This window comes from Sycon ciliatum, chromosome 3, assembly GCF_964019385.1.
Source record: "Sycon ciliatum chromosome 3, ocSycCili1.1, whole genome shotgun sequence".
NCBI classification, from domain to species: domain Eukaryota; kingdom Metazoa; phylum Porifera; class Calcarea; order Leucosolenida; family Sycettidae; genus Sycon; species Sycon ciliatum.
In genome coordinates this window covers 19,856,689-19,878,457 of record NC_088645.1, presented here as the reverse complement: position 1 = coordinate 19,878,457, position 21,769 = coordinate 19,856,689, and the positions used below count along the sequence as shown (strand labels likewise).

Genomic DNA, 21,769 nt, shown 5'->3' with positions numbered 1-21,769 from the left:
GCGGAGGAAGTACATGTTGTTCTTAGCACAGCTCTGTAGTTCTAAGATGTCCCATGCACCAAAGTGCATCACTTTGGCTATCACTCTCTTGCCATGGTTGGCTATCACCGCTCTCTTGCACGGTGTGTATGCCGATTGGTCACGGACAGGGCCACACGTTGAGTGAAATAAAATAAGTAAATACTAAAATAACTATGTTAGTAGCTCTGGTCCTCTTCTCTTCTTATCAATTAGTCCTCGGCTCTCCACCCGAGTCTAACCACTGCGCAAAGTGAGAAACTTTTGCTAGAGATTGAATTTTGCAATTTTCGCAACCATCGCACATTCGCGAATATAAATCGCCGCAAACTTCTCCGTACATTGATTGTAGGCAGTACAAGATCCGACTGAAGGCATAGAATCGCAAAAGTTTCTCATCGTGAACCAGCCCAATTTATGAAAACGCTAAATTTGCGCGCCGCGATAGTTTGCTGCTTTACAATATGTTTGTCCTGACGACTCTTGCAGCTTCGTGCCTGTCCTCAGTGACTAGCAGTGGTCTTGAACTGTGGGTATTAACCTTTGCCATTAAAGTATGACACATTGTGCTTTTGGTGCATGACTGTACTTTATTTTTCAAGCCAGATAACACAGCACCTTTTTATCTTCACTAAAAGTTTGACATCCAGGTGTATCTAATTCCGCATTAAATCTTATTAGTGGCTCAGCTTCCGGGTTAACAACGATCTGTCGTTAACTTCGCGGTTGTTTTCCCGATCTAAAATGTGCGGAAAGGACAGGACTTGCTAAACGGCTTGGGCAACAGAGTTTTGTCGCTCACCTCAATTTGGCGTTATATGCAAGGTCGTTGTATCCAATCTCCACTGTATCCGTGTGTTCTGCTTAGGTTCTGGAGCATGTTATTGTCGACAGTCTTCAGGTTGCAAACATCTACGTCAATCCTGTCCAGTATGGGTTCTTCATGAGTCCGAATGGTTCCAGTGGTGTGGTGGAGAACTGTGCTACGCTGCTTGTTCAGAACAAAGAGCGAGACATCTACCTCTCTGTACAGGAACTGACGAATGCTGTTGAAGTGAGTGTGGCTAGTTAGCTTTCTGTGTGTGTGTGTGTGTGTGTGTGTGTGTGTGTGTGTGTGTGTGTGTGTGTGTGTGTGTGTGTGTGTGTGTGTCCAAGTCCAAGTCCAAGTCCAAGTCCACCCAGAGTTTTGGGGATTTCAGGGGTGTCGTCCGTTGGGCGTTTCAATAGCCAATTGCTTTCCAAGATTCCTTTTGAATCTCTCTCCCCTTTCCGGGGAGGCTCTCGTAATCAGTCATGGCAGTGAGCAAGTACAAGTGTGTGTGTGTGTATGGAGGGGCGTCGGAAGGTAATTTAGTGTGGTACGGTCAGCCATCTGAAGTACAATTTACTCGTGGGGGGGGGGGAGGTGGCTGAGCCGAAAAATTTGGACAATTAGAGCCCGAATCAGTGCATTTTTTTGATTCACCGGGTACTTGGGTCAAATAGTGGTACGGCCAATACCGTATTGACCGTACCGTGTGCGGCGCCCTGGTATGTGTTAGTGTGTGTGTGTGGGGGGGGGGGGGGGGGGTGTGACAAGATGAAGACGAAAGACGTTTTCGAAGTGACCCGTGGCCGTCCTGTGCCGTTGTCCTTCGTCCTTCGCCATCATCTTGTCATAGCTAGCATTCTTAGTTCGCTGTGATGTTTAGCTTGTTTTCGTCTATGGTGCGCTCACCTTCCCCTTTCTAATGTTATTTCATAACTGTAAACCTTGCAAGTTTGAAAGCTGTTGGTTTGCACATTGCATCCGTGATACAGTTAAGCATCAGGTCGTTGAATGTCAGTATCACATAATCAAGAGTCAGTTTTGTGCTAGTTGTTGCACGTTTTCACTCACTAGTATCCTGCTTAGAATGGTAATACCGGGTGTTATTGCAGTGCAAGCAATGTCCGTGTGTGTCTCTGCGTCTGTTCTTTGTTTGGCTCCGTGCAGCAACGTCATATCAGCAAGAAAGAGGCCACCTCCCAATCCATCACCAGTGTGTTCAAGGAAGACTGGGAGGACGCTGTGATCTGGAGCTACGTTACCGTTGGCATTGTGCTAAGCCTGGGCCTGGCATTTCACTTCCTCTACTGGAGACCAAAGAGGAAGGCAGCTCTCCTCGCCAAGCGAATGAAGTATGACCAGTTGGATGGAGACGGTAAGGAGTAAACACACGTCCTGTTTTGTATCCTTGTGCTACTGCTATTCCTGCTGCTGTTGCTGCTGCTTTGCTGCCACCGCCACTGCTGCTGGCGGCATTCAGCTGCAGTCGTACATACTAGTTGAGGTACTGGTGGTGGTGATGTTGATGGTGTCATTGTCTTTGACGCTCACTGCTTTTTTTGGAGGAGAATGGAAGAATACTTTTCTCTCCTCTCTATCTCTCTTTCTCTCTCTCTCTCTCTCTTCTCTCTCTCTCTCTCTCTCTCTCTCTCTCTCTCTCTCTCTCTCTCTCTCTCTCTCTCTCTCTCTTATAGAGGTCTCAGTCCTCATTTGTTAGACTTACCTGTCTTTATAAATGTAACTTACTCTCTCTCTCTTCTCTCTCTCTCTCTCTCTCTCTCTCTCTCTCTCTCTCTCTCTCTCTCTCTCTCTCTCTCTCTCTCTCTCTCTCTCTCGTGTTCATTTCTACAGACTCCCCATCTCCATCTATTCCACTGGCTACGGTGAATCGATCCAACAGTAGTGTTACAATCACCCTGGATAGCTTGGGAGAATCTCCAGACAAAACTGTAAGTAGACCTGATTATTTTCACCACTTCTCTTCTTACTGCACTTGTCGTCTTCAATGTGCACTTGACTTATTGGTTGTATGTGTGTGCATTCATGCGTGTGTGTGTGGGGGGGGGGGGGGGTGTATGTGCATGTGTGTGTGGTGAGTGTGTATCGGGGGGGGGGGGGGGGGGGGGGGATGTGTGAGGGAATATCTGCAAATGTATTCTTGGTAGATTTTAATTTGGTGATGCCATCTTCAGTAGGTACGTCAAATAGTAGTGGTAGATTTTTCTTTTGACCAGACGCGATCAGACGACGCTTGCAGACACCAGCACGAGCACTGCACCAGTCACACTCCACAACAGCTAGAAGTTGCTCCTGGCAAGCCTTGTTTCGTTCCAAATGTATTCTCTTGGTGTGTGTCTGTGTGCAGGCCAAAATCAAGGAACTGTTGCAGAAGCAATTCCGTGAGATGAAGCAACTGGAGTTTGAGCGCGATACTCGAATGCAACAATGGGAGGAGAAGCGTCGGAATCTGATCGACCGGCACGACTCCGAACGGCAAGACCTGCTCAAATGATGCGACAAGTCGGAAAGTCGCAACCTTTCTTACAAGCGATTTTATATGCGGTCACTCACTTGCGTAAAGTGCTTGAGTACTCGGTATGTACTAATGTAGCTTTTCTCTCTTGTTTGCTTTGCCACAGGCAGACTGAGTACATGTAAAAGTTTAGTAATAGTCTGTTGTTCTGTTAGTGTGTGCTGGGTACTGTGAGGGAGACGTTTTCCTGATCAGTGTCCCTTGCTAACGACCGGCTTTTTCCTGTGCGTCAATTCGAATTTGGAGATTTATTTATTATCCAATTTCTCCCTGTCAACTCCATTCTCCTGCTTCTGTCTGTTTTATGCATCCACCACGTACTCGACCTGCGGGCAGTTAGTTTCGTCCTTTGTGACGCACCAGCACAGCACAGAAAAATTAGACTAACCATTGACAAAGCATATAATTGAATCTATCACTTCTGTTATGACCCTATTGGCAAAGGAGGAGCTGGTTTTCTCTCCCTATCAGGTGCTATCTATGACTATACCTTTTCTTATTATTTTAGTACACCAGACGTTTTGCAGCAGGACTGAGCAAAATGAAGCCTGTTGACACCTGGTTTGTGTGTGTGTGTGTGTGTGGTGTGTATGTGTGTGTGTGTGTGTGTGTGTGTGTGTGTGTGTGTGTGTGTGTGTAGTTGTGTGTGTGTGTGTGTGTGTGTGTGTGTGTGTGTGTGTGTGTGTGTGTGTGTGTGTGTGTGTGTGTGTGTGTGTGTGTGTGTGTGTGTGTGTGTGTGTGTGTGTGTGTGTGTGTGTGTGTTTCCCATATGGTGCAGTGGTATGTGCAGCTATTTCCAATCGAGAGGTTGCGGGTTCGATTCCCGATGATTATGGTCACACAATTCTTCTCTTTCTCAGACTCCTGATATTTCTTTCATTTTCCTGGGTGGTTAGCACTGGTTACCAACAGCCAGTGCATGCCGGGGTATGTGGTGTGATATGTGTGCAGGAAAAAATGAAAAAGACCAAAATTAGAGATTCACTGGCCAGAAAAAGCCACTTCATGGCTGTGTGGTGTAGACCAGGCTGAATAGTGGCGGTCAGTTCTTCAGCCTTGCAAACTGTTGAATGGTGCAATCCCAGCACAAGTTGCTATTGCTTCTGCTGTAGCATCGCTAATAGCCTATCATCGCCTCCAGCGATGGGCGTCAAAAGGTGTGTGTGTGTGTGCAGGGTGTAGGGTGTGCACAGGTATAACTGTCTTTGCTGTCGTATTCCGACACCGTGATAAACTGCATGGTGTAGACCATGCAGGTATGCTGTGGAGGTCGACTCACATGGCTTTGCCAATTGTGTGATTTGGGCAGTTATCTGGCCCTAGTCTTGCTGTGTTCCATAGAAATCTTGTCCGCTATCATTATTAGAGAACATCTGCATCCATACCGCACTCGTGCGATTCTCTTGAATGGTGCCCTATCTTCAATAGGGACCCAGTCTCTAAGAGTAAGAGCCAGTGAAAAAATAAGTGCAATGCACTATTTTCTTGCTACTACAGGTATATACTTTGCGCTGAAGTACAGCACCTGTGTAAGCCCGCTGGATCGCTATCTCGTACGTGACAACGACCGCAGCTAGAGAACTGTATAGCCAGCTTAGAAAGTTTCACTATCAATGCCAGGCTACCAGGTGCAGTCAAAGACAACCTTGGGCCATGATAATAGCTGTTTGTGGTGGCAGTTGTAACGACCAGTCAGGCCAGCACTTGAATCCACAGTCCCTACAACAAACAGATCGGAACACGCCCCTTCAATCAGACATTTGTTTCGGTTAAGAGTGTACGACAAAGAGTGATCACTTACTCTGTGCTCAAACAAGAAGTTCAGGTGGCGATCGTACCAGGGAAGCCTACAAAAATGATGAAGATATCAATGAGGGATTTGCTTCAGTGGGTACACATCCAGAAGCAATAGTTCTTATAGAAGATTTCAAAGTCATGTGCACAAATAGGGAAGGAACAAGAAGTGAAAAATAGCAAGAGGCTATTAGAGAGGAAGAAGAAGAAGCGAGACAGAATGAAGTTGATTGTAGACCATAACTTGAACGATGTAATTATGCCAAAGTTCAGCGCCGCGCTTGCAGCTGATATAACCAGGCTGTTTTTAATAGGACGCTAGCAGGTGCTGGGAGTTCCAGTCGCTGGACACGATGGGCGTACATCGTGTGTCAGCTCGTGTGTGACCGGTCGTTATTGCTCAATGGTGCTCATGTCATGTGCGTGTGCACGTCGTGGGGGCACAGCAAGTGACAGCAAAACAGTAATTTCAACGGTGAAAACGAAATGAAAAATCAAATCAGCAACAATGGCAAGGGAGAACAAGGGGTAAGTTGAGCGGCAGGGAGAGCACGTCTTAGCAGGTGATTCAGTTTCAAGTCATATATACAATGAACCATTCAATAAAGTCGTCTCCGTTCTGCTTGGCAACTGAGTGGCGCGCACTCCAACAACCATGCATGCCGCAGTAGGCCAGGCGTGCCAGGGTCAGGTTGTAGTTCCATTGCAGATATCTGTCAAAGTCAGTCAAGTGATGATCGGGTACGTTGTTAAAAAAGGCATGTCAACAGCTCTCATGCAGCAGCCAGTCGTGGAGGCGGATGACCGAGCACGCACAGGCGGCGGAACTCACTTGGTCGCCTCGGACATCTCGCTCCAGGGCACTACGATGCGCAACACAAACGAGTTTGCGGCATTCAGGCCGATCTCGTCGAGGCGCTTGAACGGCACAAACGTGGCCCGGCCCCAACCTCGCTTGTTGCGTTCCGTCTTGGGCCGTGCCGTGATCAGGCGGATGGACTCTTCTCGCGTCGGCGGCATGGACCGGTCCTGTATGACAACCTTGTGCGTCACGCTGTGCAGCGCCTGCGGGGAACAGTGAATACAGGCATACACGCATGCGCGCATACACGTGCACATGCACACGCACACACGTACAAACACACACACACAAACACACACACACAAACACAGCATGTACAAATCAGCCTCGTCTCGAGAGTCAACTAGAGAATTGGCAGTCGGGGATTGAAATCCACTCGACGTGGTGCTCCAATCACTCCGCTTCATTTCCCAAGATGCAAAAAAATCTCTACTGTGCATGTAACTTGTCAGCAACACATGTGCAGGTCCATCCATCCATCCCACCCACCACACTCACGACAAATGACACACGACAAATTAAACACAGACACAGATACACGACAAATTACACGCAGACACAAATACACACACACACACACACACACACACACACACACACACACACACACACACACACACACACACACACAGTGCACACCTGAAATGTCACTGGTCGACGGAATGGCCACTCCAGCCTGTCGTCATTCTTGCCTCGTGCCACACAGTAGAAGGTGGATATGGCTTGATCTTGGTAGCCAGTCTCAACACGCAAGACAAGCCTGTAGCCACTGTCACAGGGTCCTGGCGAAGAGATAGGCAGAGAAAGACAGGTTGACATGGAGAGAGGCACTTAGAAAGACAGGGAGAGAGACAAGGAGAGTGAGAGGGAGGGGGGGGGGGGGGGGGGAGGGAGATCCAGAAACAGATAGAGATCTACATTATCATTCAGATCAGGAGTGGTGGAAAACTCAGTGTGGCCAATTCGCTTGCGAACCGTTGACAAAAAGATGGGACCGACAAACGAGACACCACTACAAGACGTTTTCAGACGTGAAAGGAAAGCAGGTTGTCAATATACAATGAGCGGGCTGGCAGCTAATGACCCTCGCTATACTTGTTTGTTACCTACGTAATCTTGTTTGTTACCTACGTAATCTTGTTTGTTACCTGGCTAATCTTGTTTGTTACCTAGCTAATCTTGTTTGTTATCTAGCTAATCTTGTTTGTTATCTAGCTAATCTTGTTACCTAGGTAATCCTACCGATAAACGTGTTGCTTTCGGTCCACACATGATGGTGAGCATAAACGTGTTGCTTTCGGTCCACACAGGATTGTGAGCAGTCACGCGATGATCGAGCCGCGGGCCTACAGCGCTGCTGCTGCTATTACGCCACCTACAATTCTTGGTCGCCAACGTGATCACTCATGTGATAAGCAAACATGCCCAGCGCATACTACATTATGCGAAATGAAGAGTGGGGGGATCACACATTTTCTGGTAAAACAATGATGCACAGAATGGACAAAAAAGTGGTATAAGAGTGGTACTTCCAAGTAGAACGAAAGTAACATACCGATATAGAACGGCTCGCTGAACAATCGGTTCTTGGAACCATCCAGGTATCGCTTGAAGTCGGTGAAGACCCAGGTGAAGACCGTCGTGCGCTCATGATTCGGCGTACTGGCTGCCATCCAGACGTGCGATGTCAACGAATCCACACTCTGAGCAAGCAGGATCTGGTGTTCCAACATCGAATGTCGCAAGTGCTCTGCAAGCTCACAGCGCAACAGCTGCATGGAGACATAGTGAGTGCACATATACACACACACAGACATAAACAGACAGACAGATACACACACACACACACACACACACACACACACACACACACACATAAACGGACATACAGATATATACACACACACACACACACACCATGCAAAGATATGCATACACCGGCTTGCATGTGCACACACACACACACACACACACACACACACACACACACACACACACACACACACACACACACACACACACACACACACACACACAGGATCAAAACAGGCACGTATGCACGGACAGACACACAGACACAAAGAGTGCGAGAAAACGTGCGCCCACAACCACACGCACATGTATAGAAAACATAGGCGTCGACTACTGTGGAGTTCGCTCCGAACACTAGGGCTTGGCGGATAATGCCGGCAGAAAAATTGGCAGAATTAAGTACATTTTCTGGTAAGTTTCATGCATGTTTGGTATGTGGATAAAGAAATGGAGCAGAATTCGAGGAATTGCCCGCCATAAGGTTTGTATGGTTCTGCCAATTTCGGTGCAAAAAAAGCAGAATCTGCCACCTTTTCGAGCATTATCCGCCAAGGCCTACCGAACACTCCACAGCACTGGTACAAACAACAACAACAACAACAACAACAACAACAACAACAACAACAACAACAACAACTGTAACTGCTTCATGTCACCCGTTGTAAAGAGATAGCCCGTGGCAAGCAAGGGTTAGCTGTGGCAGATAATGGCAGTGATAACAAGACCGCTGTAAGCTCAAACCAATGAAACTCAACTTGACACTGAACGGAGTCACAACACCTACGCTGAGCACACAAGAAATCCCATCACACCCTCCGCTCGGCAAACCAGCTGGTGTTGATATACATTATGTGGAGATGAGAGGTATTGCAAAAAGAACACACACACACACCACGCACAGTGGCCACCATCTTTCTGCATCAAAGAACCAAGCTAAAGTACCTAGTATGTTCACATGAACAAGAACAAACCTTTGATTTGCACCCTGCTCCAATGCGTACAAACTTGCAAGGAACCAGGGACTGCGGGCAAACCTCCGCGATGTGCTCATCCACCTAAGAGAATAATACGACACAGCACAGGCATCGATCAGAAGATACAACTTGATATGGTTTGTTTCTAGCTCAGAGACAGAAGAGAGCCTTTGCATCCCCGGGACGTGCACTGCAGGGGACACGTAGGTCTACATGGAACGGTCAGCAACTCAAGATGTGTGTAGCCAGACGAATGGACCCCCTTGCACAGCCGTCGCACATCCAGGTCACACTTGTGCACTCATTCTCCGCACAGTGTACATGCTGCTTATTGTTTGTGTTCGTGAGATCCAGCAGGCCAGAGGACCAGCATCACCAGTCACCTATCATAGGCGGAGACTCGGGCTTTTCCTAACAGAGCAATACAATCCTCCTTCTTCGGTAGACAATTTTTCAAAGTTCGAGCCATCATAACCCCCACACTCTTTAGTTACAGATTTTACTGTAGTACCAGACTGGTCGCTAGTCACGCTGGTCTTTAGCAACAGGTTTTACTGTAGTACCAGACTGGTCGCTAGTCACGGTGGTCTTTAGCAACAGGTTTTACTGTAGTACCAGACTGGTCGCTAGTCACGCTGGTCTTTAGCAACAGGTTTTACTGTAGTACCAGACTGGTCGCTAGTCACGGTGGTCTTTAGTTACAGGTTTTACTGTAGTACCAGACTGGTCGCTAGTCACGCTGGTCTTTAGTTACAGGTTTTACTGTAGTACCAGACTGGTCGCTAGTCACGCTGGTCTTTAGCAACAGGTTTTACTGTAGTACCAGACTGGTCGCTAGTCACGCTGGTCTTTAGCAACAGGTTTTACTGTAGTACCAGACTGGTCGCTAGTCACGCTGGTCTTTAGCAACAGGTTTTACTGTAGTACCAGACTGGTCGCTAGTCACGCTGGTCTTTAGCAACAGGTTTTACTGTAGTACCAGACTGGTCGCTAGTCACGCTGGTCTTTAGCAACAGGTTTTACTGTAGTACCAGACTGGTCGCTAGTCACGCTGGTCTTTAGCAACAGGTTTTACTGTAGTACCAGACTGGTCGCTAGTCACGCTGGTCTTTAGTTACAGGTTTTTACTGTAACTGCATACCACCCAGTTGCTCACCTTTGTTCGTTGCAAGTTCTCTCCGCACTTCTGAGGACAGGTCACCTGGCAATCATCACTACGACAATGCGCCTGAGAGAGAAGGAAGCAAAGTCACGACAACGTAAACAAAATTCACGGTTCGCGTTAGACTCGGCTAGTGGCCGCGTTTTCCGCATCCGAAGGAACGCCAGCACCCTTTAAGGATCAAGGCAACGTAAGCAACGTAAGCAGACGTCTTTATCACACACACAGAATCTCACACACTAGCCCCGGGCCTGAGCAAAAAAACGCACGGCGCAAATACGGCGCTGTGCTATCCCTACCGCCGTGTAAACGGTCAATGCAACATACTCCGCTCCATGATGAAGACACAATGGTGAATTGGGTAGTGATCGTAGCACTTCATCTTTGCAGCGGAGAAGAGGGTATTATTCTCCTTTAGAGGCACAGTACGTCGTCACACTTACAGCGTAGTCTCCTACAAGGCCTATCCATTGACATCCAAGGTCGGAAGATTCGCAGCGAATCTTGATGTCGTTGATACGTCTCCCCAGACTTAGGTCAGGTACAACCTACGACACGACATACAGACACACATGAAGGGCCTTGAAGGCAAGCACAAGCACTCGCACCCGCAAGCACGCATATGCCCTGGAACAATAATATGTGCGCCAAGCACTGTCTCCACACGACTCAGAGATGATCTCCAGCAAACAGAGCCAAGTATTTTGAGTAAGCAACCCACGGCGCAGAAGGAACACCATGTCAGCTTCTAGACAGTACAGAGTTACTGGAATCCATTGTTCATCATCAATCGCTTCAAACTCACCTCTCCTTTAGCACCTGTGATTTGTCCTCGACACAAAGCGCACTCTGAACGACTGAACACAGAAACAAGAAGCGGAATTTGCAAGGTGTTGTAGCATCAGTAAAGACAACACGATTTATGTATGCTTGCCTACCGTATTACCCTGATAGTAAGTCTAACCTTTTTTACACTAGACTTCAGGGGCAAAGAAGGAGGTACGACTTACAACCGAGTGTGACTTCTTACTTATGTGAGTGCATTGAGACGATTCGGTTCGGACATGAGAATTGGCTGCGACTTATAATCGGCGAAATAAGGTATGTAATCAGCTACAAGGTAGTCTGGAAAGTCTTCATATTCATAGGTAACGACCTTGATCACCATTCTGACCTTGGATTACATTTAATTCTAGACTTATCTGGCTTTGGAAAATTTATTTTTCATTGCTATCAGGTTTGGCCTCATTTTCTCTGTGCTGCGCTGATGAGTCCACAAAGGACGAAACAATTCTGTTCGCAGATTGAGTAATTCTAGACTCATATGCAACTTACATAAAACAAAGTGTCTGAAGTCCTTGCTGCAAATAGTGCTCAATACCCTATCAAGGGCAAAGTGTACTACACAACGCAGAACGACAGAGACCAAAAGCTGTCTCGTTACTCCGAGTTTCGTGTTCAAAAACACTCGGACTAAACTCAGAGTCACGAGAAAGCTAGAAAGTTTAGGTCTCTGTTGTTCTGCCGTGTGCAGTTTACATCAAATAGATAACAAGATACAATGGAGATAATACAAGAGTGTATTAGGTGACAGTGTCCGTGACTCCGGCTAACTCACGTAGTTCTGTATTTCTCCAGGCATTGCAGACAGAAGTGATGGCCGCAGTTCACCACCAGGTGAGGGTCGCGCATCACGTTCGTGCAGATGCTGCAGACCAGAGTGTCGTCCACCTTTCCCGCCACGGCCAAGTCCGCGTCGATGGTGACGATGGGCGCGCCGTGCACGGTGGTCATCGTCTCGTCCGCCGTCGCACTGCCCGAGGCAGAGCTGCTGGTGACCATACCGCCGCTGCCTCCAATCATGCTGCTGTTACCACCGCTGCCGCTGACGCCAACACTACTGCTGACACCACCACCACCACCACTGTTGCTGCTGCCGGCACCTGCACCGCTGCCTCCGGACAGTGAGAAAGAGGAGTTTGGACCTGTGCACGAACAGAAGAACACAGTAGCACGACGTACAGCACAAGCTGAGCAGATACTCATCACAGTAACACGTCCGGGCCGGAGGCAGCGTCCGCGGAGCGGTCGACGAGCCATCTTGAAGGGGGTCTGGGGGTCCTCCTCCATATGTTTTTTTGGAATTTAGACGGCAAATCCTGCACTTTGGGCGATTCCCTGTACAAAATCTTACATCGAGACTTTTTCTCCCTGGTTTTGGACGTTCCACGTGGACTGACTTTTTGGGAAGTTGGTACGGCCATGGCCGTACCGGCCGTACCAGTGGCGCCGGCCCTGCACGTACAGCACAAGCTGAGCCGATATTCCTCATGGCCTAGGAGCTGTGGCATCATTCATGCTCCACAGCAAGAAGGCCTGCACCGATGGTAAAGTAAAAATAATAAAAATAACCTAGCATAACAACATAGCAGCTCCCTTTAGTAAGTACAGTACTGATAAGTACTGATCAATGTAAAAATCCAATCATGTCACTCTAGTTTGCGCCGTGCACCATTTCGCAGCCCAGTGTTCGCAGGTCTAGGGCGGCGCAATGCCCGGCGTGTACTTGAGTGACTTGACTGGATTACATTGAGCAGCCCCGCAGTACTCTGGATATAAAAAACAGCGGCGGTTAGCCAAAATCGGCCACGGGAGCGGTGCGCTGCACTGCACCAGCACAGAACGCGACCACCTCAACCTCCAAGAATAGGCTGTGCATGTTAGTACATGATAACCCTTTCAGGGCCACTACTGATTCCACTTATTCCCGTCAGGGCACACGCTGACGCGTGCCCCAGCCAGAGTACGCATCGATTTCTGAAATATTCTGGCTTTCGTTGTTTGTTTCGTTGTTGGTCCAACTTCTCTCATTGGCTGCTGCCTGTTTTTGTCCTCATCTTTCCTTGTGCGCTTTCTACGAGGCACGGTTTGGTTCGGCAGCGTGAGACAAGGGAGACTATGACCTGTAGTAAAAAAATACACTGATCCCAATGGTTAAGGTCACAGGTTGACCGGAGCAGCAGTTCCCGAGTTATAACAGTTTGAAGTTTTCACGGAGTTTGGTGACATCACTAACTTGCCTAAAGTAGGCCGGATTTATGACAGACGTTGTATGGGAGTAGATGGAGAAAAAACAGTTTCTTTCTTGTTTCTCTACATCAATGAACTTCTTACCAGAATTTTTCCCAAGTTGGGATACCGGTAGGGTGCCATATGTCCCATACGGAAGTCTTAAAAACATCATGACTTCTCTTGAGCAATGGAGAGCCAACATACTGCTATTCCCTATCTACTCCCATACAAAGTCTATCGTAATTGAAAAGACCTACGTACGGTAACACGGTTGCGTGATGTGGGGGTGAGTGCGTCACGAGTGGATGGAATGATATCATTTTCCAAAATGGCCGACCTGGGGACAGTAGCGACATCCGAGCCCAGCAGCACTAACTGCCCTCCAGGAAATATCTATTACACGGATGCAACAAATTTCGCAATGTTGGTCCAAATCCGCCATTTTCTGCAAAATCCGCGATTTCTCGTGTTTTTTTAATTTTGTTTTCGGCACTTTTTATACTTCGTTTATGCTTTCCATGATCATTTACATTCCTTGCACAGTAAGACTCGTACTAGTGCGCAAATAGCGGTTCCACGGATGCAACAAATTCCGTGAATTGGGCCCAAATCCGCAATTTTCTTCTAATTCCGCCAAGTCCCAGCAAGTTCCGCATCTTTTCCACGTACATATTTCTACATTGTTATTATTATTATTATTATTATTATTATTATTCACAATCACGTGGCACTAGCCAATGAAATGGTGATGTGGGCGATAGCCAGCCATGGCGGTAATAGAGCTAGAGGGGAGAAAGAAAAAGAATGAAAGGGGAACTGAAAAGTAAGAGAAGCTAGGGCAGGGCTGGATATCAACTAGCATGTTGCATTCTGCAGTAGCTGTGTGAATACATGTAGTGTGTCCGCACTTTTTGTCGCATTCTTTAGTAATTTTCTGCCGCAATATCCTGCGCAAGTTTTCGAGACTTTTCCCCAAATTCCTACAGGGACAACGCTCAGCTAAATCCTGGAAAAGCCACTGCATCTTTCTAATGAGCCACTGCATCGTTCTAATGAGCCACTGCATCTTTCAGTGCAAACATTCAGGAAGCTTGGGCCGCAAATGCAAGAAGTACTCAAACCAGACACGAAGGGCATGTCTGTTTACGGCAATTCTGGTATTGCGAGTTTTCACATTTCGTGATGCCAAGACGTTTGCCACAAACCCTACTACAAATCCTGGCCTAATGACTCCCAGGTTGAGCTCCGGCAGGAAACGTTGCCGACAGTCTTGGAATGACTTTGCTTCGCCAGAATGAACCGCCAGTGCCCGTCTTCCATATCCAAGAATTTTAGATATGGAAAGTATTGCCACCTGGACAGCAGGCTTGCTGGTAGTAAACTTCGGCTACATTTCCTCTCAAGAATGAAGAAAAAATTCAAAATAAACGGGCAAAGACTTTACAAGTACTACTATCCAGCCCTAAGCGGACCAAAGAGAAAAGGAACTCCAAGGCATACCTGCATAGCCGGTCGTGAGTGTGCGATACGCGTCAGGCGAGTTGACCCCAATAGCGCCGCGAGATAAATGAGACGAGTCAGCCATTCTTGCGTCCCTTGCCAGTTGCTGAACGGGCTGAGCTCCTCTAATGTTTTTGGTTGCTTCACGCTCTGGCTGAAGGCATGAAGCAGCTCCGCAATTGTCTTCGGCTGGTTTTCGAGGAGCAAGTCTTGTTTGCTGAACGCCTCGCTCACCTTTCCTGCAATGAGACAGAGAGAGAGACTGGACCTTCGGAGCTGTGGAGGAGAGCAGACGACTCGACTAGTGGCAGTGCCCGCACTACACTAGTGGTGCAGCGCAGTGGCGGAAAACAGGGGATAGTGCGCAGTGGTGACACTGTCACTGGCCCGGCACTACAGTCAGTACAGGCTACAGCACACATTCGTTGATGCTAGTACTACAGGTTCAGCTGTAGTGTGGTGATCATGGTGATTTCGTGCAGCATCGATCAAAAATCAGCTCTGGCCCAGGCCAGGGAGCCCTTGTCTGCCCCTAGACCATGACCATGATGACTGTAGACATACTCCGGTGTGTCACTATGAATGAGGTGGGGATCCCTGCTCTGGCGCATGGCCGGTGCTTTTCATCCCTGATTTACCAGAATATCGGGGACTGCGATGATGCAATGATTTGTAGTGCTTGCACTTGCAGTGAGCTCAGCTGACTGCATGCATGCACTGTACAGTCTGTAGACGTACTACTAGACCATGGACCATGGTAGAGAGCAGGGAGTATCGTCGCGAGGAGCAGTCATGCAGATCTACTACCACAGACTCAGTCATGTCACTCTCATTGTGTAGTAGATCCAGAACGCGAGCGTGCAATGACTTACATGTATGTGGGCAATGTAGGTCTTGCGATCAGAAATACTCAATCTGCGAACAGAACTGTTTCGTCCTTTGTGGCTTTGTTGACTCATCAGCGGCAGCGCAGCACAGGGAAGATGAGGCCGAACCTGATAGCAATGAAACATTTAAAATAGTGTACGAAGTACATGAATGCATATGTGCACAGTGAAAATGAACAGACTTGGAATGGTACAATTTCCAACGGCCAAAAAGAATTGGAAAGTTTGTGTCTCTGTGGGTAATAAAATCTATGAAGAGCGTGGAGGCCGCAGACAACACCACGCAACTTGACAACTTGGTAGAGGTAAAACAATGACTGTGTTTGTATCAAGGTTCAAGAATCGATTTTCAGGCTCCGATCATCAGTGGAGATATGGAACTAAAGAGATCACGTGAATAAACAAAAGAAAAGAGAAAAAAACACATGAGAACAAGAAATGCAGCAACTACATTTATCCACGACTGTATTAAAACAAGATGATAAACAGTCAGAAAGTGCGACAATAAGGCACACACAGAACTGACAGGCTACTGAGACATTCAGTGACCCAAGACCTACACTGTAGCTCTACCGAGTTACTTCAATGTTACTTCAATGTTACTTCAATGTTACTTCAATGTTACTTCAATGTTACTTCAATGTTACTTCAATGTTACTTCAATGTTACTTCAATGTTACTTCAATGTTACTTCAATGTTACTTCAATGTTACTTCAATGTTACTTCAATGTTACTTCAATGTTACTTCAATGTTACTTCAATGTTACTTCAATGTTACTTCAATGGTACTTCAATGGTACTTCAATGTTACAAGTACTTCAATGTTACTTCAATGTTACTTCAATGTTACTTCAATGTTACTTCAATGTTACTTCAATGTTCATCATTTTGGTACAGTTACAGTCGCGAATAGTTGCTGCATAACTCGTTCTCATGTGTTTCTTCTCTTTTTTTTACATTATTTTTTACTGGCTCAGTATCCGAGTTTGAGTACACAAAGTTTAACAATCCAGTAACGTATGACACATGACGCGTAAATACTGCTAAAATGAGGCAGAGGCTAAAGATAAAGATAAAGATAGAATTTTTTTTAAGCCTCTTATGCGGGCAATCACAGAACATGATTTCACTGGCCTGACCGCGGCAACAACTGCAAAGCAAAACAAAACAAAAATGTAAATAAAAAGATAAAGATAGAATATACATGTACATGTATACACGTACATGTACATGTAAGTGTGCCAAATGTAAATGTATTTCATGATAAATGCAGAAACAACTCCTGAACAAGGGGGTGTACATTGTACATGTAGACTCATGATAATAACCTGGCATATGGTTCCCTGCCTTCTTGCTGTGCTTTGGCTGGAAAGGTGTTCGACTTGACTTGACTTTAATAGTGCAACAACATTGCTATTTTTGCTTACATGTACACAGATCAGGCTTGTGCGCGCGAATATACAGCTTCAAGAACCATCAACTGCTGAAAGGGCAGGACACAGTACACGGAAACCACATTCAAACCTCTACGGAGTTACTTCAATAGTTGTCATATTGCGTGATGATGTCTGCAACAATCATACTCTTCATAGCTGATAAACTACATTTATCACTCTCCGCATAGATTATTTCTTCGTGGGGAAGGTAGAATATTGGGGCATTTGGCCTTGTGCGAAATCGCACCAATTTGGGCCTTTTGGGGACTTCCCCAAAACTTTTTGCTTCAGCGAAAATGCGGTTCGCTAACCGCATTCCTGTCACCTCGCAGTGGCCGTTTCGTATTTTGCAGTTTGTTCAGCGCTTCTTGTTGAGGCGGAGCATCGCGGACACTTCAATGGTCTCCTCAAGGGCAGTACTCTGCTCACGGTAGTGAAAGAGTTGCGAATTACTGTATAGCAGGAAATTTTCGGACCGAAATATTTTCGGACAAAGCGGAATTTTGACCTTTCGTGCGGATTTTATTTTCGTACAGTGCTACATGCTAAATGCACGTGTTCTCATGCGGTACGCATGTATAGTGTACATGACTCAACAGGAACAAATTTTAGTACGGAATTAATTATTTAAGTACAAAAGGGGCCGTGTACGAAATTGTACGAAAATAAATTCCGTCCGAAAATTTCCTGCTATACAGTAGTTTGTGAAAGTGAAGAACGTTGCGAAAGTTCTTTCAAAACAACAATTTGCGAAAAAGTGACGAGCATCTTTGGGAAAGGGCTAGCGTCTTCCGTCTTGCCAAGAACACGAATTCAGCTTTGTGTACTTCTACATGGTACATGTACGGTATAAGCGCGGTGTTCCCCACGTCTTGACACAACGAAGTGTCATTGCTTCTATACTGTTAGGTAACCCGGTCTGAAACAGTTTCGATCTGCAGCATCTTCTTTTTTAAACACAATACTAGCCTCTGTGGGACCCTGCACCACTGCGTACTGATCAGGTGAAGTACCTGACTGCACGCCTGAAACGTGTATGACAGAAACGCGGTTTCGTATCAGTCTCAAGCCGAAATCGGCATCTTTGCAAAGTGGGTCGCGGCTTTGCCAGCTTTGTTTCCATACCACGTTCTGATGGGACGTGACAGGGAAAGTATTCTGTATGGCAAATGTACACGGACCCTTCTCGATGTGCATTCTAGCCCTGGAGCGATCCGCCAAGAAAGATCCACATCGAAACACAGTGGTGTGTGCCACCAGGAGGTAGGTACTATTTTGCTGATCCATCTCCAAACGTCGACGTGTCCCGAGCTCAGAGGCTCAGTCGTCACGTGGTAGCGAAGTGCCCTATAAAAGAATCGTTCTACGCCCCCGACGAACTTGTAGAGCCAGGTGTGGAAACAAGTGGATTTTCAATTCGAAGTCGCATAGCTGGTTTAGGTGATAGAGAACGGTTTGTTGATTGTATGGACAGAGTAGTAGTGTTCACTAAGCGAAAAGATATCGCAGAAATCAACAGGGTTACCGGGAGTGTAATGCACATGTATCTGAAGTGAATCAGTAACGGAACAGTTCACATACGGGCAGACCCAGGGTCATTTACAATGTCAGGCACCAACAGTCATAACGACGTAACGGTCCCTCTCGGGGCCGCAAGCAAGGTTATTCTGGTAATGAAGAAGGTGTTTAGTGAGGATGCATCGACGGCCTCCCTTGCTATGCTCTACAATACCTTACTGGCAAAGGAGATAGCATCATATCCAGCAGCGCCGGGAACGAGCTCAGGCAACAGCGGCACTCCGGCTACGTATAACCGAACAAACGGAACGGCCCACGCCACCTCCGATGGAGGCGTCTGTGCACCAAGTGTCGACTGGTACGTCTGGTTACTGTTTTCTACTTTTACCATCGTCTACGCGGCCAAGACCATAAAGCTGGCTTATGATAGCGTAGCCACACCACCCATAATCCATCGCAGAATGTCCAGCCGCACTGAGGTAGTGCACAGAGACGCAGGACATTCAGTTGGCATCAAGGCAGCCACGCTGTTCAAGATCGTGTTCTTTCCCATACATCTACTGATCACTCACAGTATTCCGTTAGTATGCTCGTTTGTGGCGGGTGATAGCTCCACAGTGGTGTACGTGCAAGCCTGTATTCAACTGGTCGTTGTGCTACTGGCGTTGGCTGCACACTACCCTGTACCCGGGCAAAAGGAGCCGCCAGTGCCCCATAAAGACGATGGCTTCTTGAAGGCATTGGGTGAAAGCACAAACGTAAACCAATCCGACCTTCTGATCGTTTCGATGTATCACACCGTCATCAAGTTCCTGGAGGCCCAAGATGAACGGGACTGCACGAAAGCTATGAGTGGAGTGGGTCTCACTGCGTTCATTGTGTTTTCGCTGCTTGCAAAGGTGAAGCAGTATGTAAAGATTTCATCAAACGACCAGTGCAGCTGCGGATGTCAGCTGGAATTTGTTCCTCCCGCATCCTGTACACACTTTATGGTGAGCACGGGTCGCACCTTGGTGCTGATTGTGTTCCTGATTACATCGAATACGCTGCCGCTGCGCTGCTTCCTGGATGCGTCCGATCTTACCAAGCTGAGTTACGCCCATAGCGGATTGTCTGCGATCGCCAGCGCGTTGCTCATCCTTTCACATATTTCCACACTCTCACATAAAATTGAATATTGATATGAGCTTTTCTTGTGAATCGTCGTACACGTGAAGCAATGTTCATTCGTGATAAACGCCCAAGTGTTAACAGGGATCGTGGCTGGAGACGGCTGGACACAGTGGGAAATTATTGTGTTAGATGCTGGTGTTGTAAATTGTGGTAGACTGTGATGATGCGAATATATTATGATAATATTTGATATTTGATGTTTATGTGTGCTAGCTGGTTATATGGTTATATAGTGCTTAGCAAATAGTTGTCGTCATCTTTGTCTTCACACCCATGTACCCAGCTACATTGCATGCTTTGCATTCTATTCTCCATGTCACTAGCACATATTCACACTTACAGACACAGCTCTCCACTTGGCTCCTTCCCTTTCTACCAACACACTTCACCATTGCTGCTGGTAACCACACTTCTCGTGCTTTCCCTTCACATCGCACTAACACATATTCACACTTACAGACACAGCTCTCCACTGGTCTCTTTCGCTCCTTCCCTTTCTACCAACACACTTTACCATTGCTGCTACCCTCCACACATACAAAGATTTCCAGCACTACCGCACCACACAGCATATATACTCGTTTCAGTTTTTGTTGGTTTTAGTTGAATGGTTTTTTTCATTCTGAAGATGGGCCATGCCCGAAAATTTGGTGCATTCCATTTATATATAATATTATTTGTTTTTTTTTGGAAGTGAAGTGAACGTATGCAGCGAAGAGACCGTAGTTGGAGAGTTTGAAGTGAGGTACCCTATAATGAATGATATGAGCTACATATCTAAACACGCATGCGCATAAGGCTAATTGCTTATGGTTTGAAAGCTGTTTACAGTCACTAGATGCCTAAGGCATCCCAGGAAACGGATCATTTAACTGCCTTGACTCGAATGTACATGTAATAATTTCTGAATGATGGAACACAACCTGATAATGTGTTCTGGCTGTCAGAAGATAGCTATTTGAATCATTAGACATGTTCTATGTTCTAGAGTGATATGTTGAACTACAAGTTACGCTGTAATGTCCACTAACACCACCAGTTACTTGACAATCAGCTCAAGCGAGAACATTGCAAAACACTGATCGTGTTGGGGTTCTACAACTAACTGCCGGTCAGTTCTAGCACGAGTCTTGGGCGCGCACTCCAACAGCCTTTCAACTAAGTTGGAAGGTTCTACTTCGAAGTACAAGTTATGATAACATAGGAGGGAAAGCGCAATGTTGTCGCATGAGCTGATTGTCAAGTAACCGGCGGAGTTTGTGGACATTTTAGCGTAATTTGTAGTTCCTTTGGACCTTTTCTTTACCGGTACCTCTTGACTACAGTCCATTTCAAAACTATAGACGCGTAGTGTTTTGCAAAATTCGATGGGATTTATTTAAAAGTTTTTAGTTTTTTCTCCAGATTCCTTCTCTGCATCGCTTCACAATTCTGGCTATATACTTGGTTTTCGCTACAATTGAAGTTTATTTTAGGCCAGGTTTTCCGGTTTTACATGTGATTCCTGTTTTGAAGGGCTTGACCAGTTTGTTTTAAGGGTTTGACCAGTTTGTTTCGGATTTTTGCACCTGCTGAGACAGTGCTGCGCCCAGACCATCGATGCATCGCGGGTGCATTTTTGTACGGGTCCTGGTAGCCTCGTGGTTTCGATCCGTGATTTCCAGTACAAGTGTGGGGCATTCGAATCATCACGCCTCCTGCCTTTTTTTCTCTTCTTTTCTGCATGTTTTGGATCTTGTTGGGTGAAATACAGTAGAGATGATAATTATATTTTCTCTTTTTGATATGATTTGAGCCTCCCTGTTCCCTTCGCCTGACACAACGAGTGACAGTGGTTTCACTCACGCCAGTTGCAAGGTGAGTTCGACGACGAGGATTTCGGATACTCAAGCTTCGATCAAAATCCAGCTCTTGTTGGAAGAAACAATGAACACGACTAATCATATCTTTCTCGGCATCACTGAGATTCTTACGGGCCTTGGAAGCCATTACAGTCAGGCACTCAGAAAATGCAAACAAGAAGAAGATTCATTTGAGACTTTCATTTCTTTTAGACTTTCCTCACACCTTTTCATTTGCGACTTTGCGTGTTTTGCATCTTTTGTATTTCCCGTGGCGACGAAGAAAAACCTGAAAAACACATCTGAAAACCAGAAAACACTCAGGCAAAACTCACGGCTGTCGTGCGCTACAGTACGTACGACTCGTACGTATGAGTT

The 21,769-nt window shown here is 46.6% G+C and overlaps 2 protein-coding genes across 2 annotated transcripts in view; one reads left to right on the top strand and one right to left on the bottom strand.

The window, feature by feature from the left end:
• The window catches only part of LOC135811676 (uncharacterized), an 11,590-nt gene extending 7,685 nt beyond the window's left edge, over window positions 1-3,905 (top strand). Inside the window, exons 10-13 of the mRNA XM_065324911.1 lie at window positions 887-1,072; window positions 1,994-2,201; window positions 2,678-2,775; window positions 3,192-3,905. Of these exons, the coding sequence (XP_065180983.1) occupies window positions 887-1,072; window positions 1,994-2,201; window positions 2,678-2,775; window positions 3,192-3,338 (639 nt within the window). The 3' untranslated portion in view covers window positions 3,339-3,905. The remainder of the gene's footprint in view (window positions 1-886; window positions 1,073-1,993; window positions 2,202-2,677; window positions 2,776-3,191) is intronic.
• A 1,201-nt stretch (window positions 3,906-5,106) lies between these two features.
• LOC135811675 (uncharacterized) lies at window positions 5,107-14,891 on the bottom strand. Its single transcript, XM_065324910.1, has 9 exons — window positions 14,536-14,891; window positions 11,582-11,948; window positions 10,769-10,820; window positions 10,407-10,511; window positions 9,958-10,029; window positions 8,799-8,882; window positions 7,571-7,787; window positions 6,655-6,797; window positions 5,107-6,218 (listed from the first exon to the last, which is right to left on the bottom strand). The coding sequence occupies exons 1-9, from the start codon at window positions 14,618-14,620 to the stop codon at window positions 5,982-5,984; spliced, it is 1,362 nt and encodes a 453-aa protein (XP_065180982.1). The 5' UTR covers window positions 14,621-14,891; the 3' UTR covers window positions 5,107-5,981.
• Between the last annotated feature and the right edge of the window lie 6,878 nt (window positions 14,892-21,769).

Excerpts from the sequence above, each read along its gene's own strand:
- LOC135811675 (XM_065324910.1), bottom strand. The coding sequence starts at position 14,620 with ATGGCTGACTCGTCTCATTTATCTCGCGGCGCTATTGGGGTCAACTCG. Across the intron at positions 10,030-10,406 it reads GCCTTGTAGGAGACTACGCT|GCGCATTGTCGTAGTGATGA; the intron begins GTAAGTGTGACG and ends CTTCTCTCTCAG. Across the intron at positions 6,798-7,570 it reads CAGCGAGCCGTTCTATATCG|GACCCTGTGACAGTGGCTAC; the intron begins GTATGTTACTTT and ends TCTCTTCGCCAG.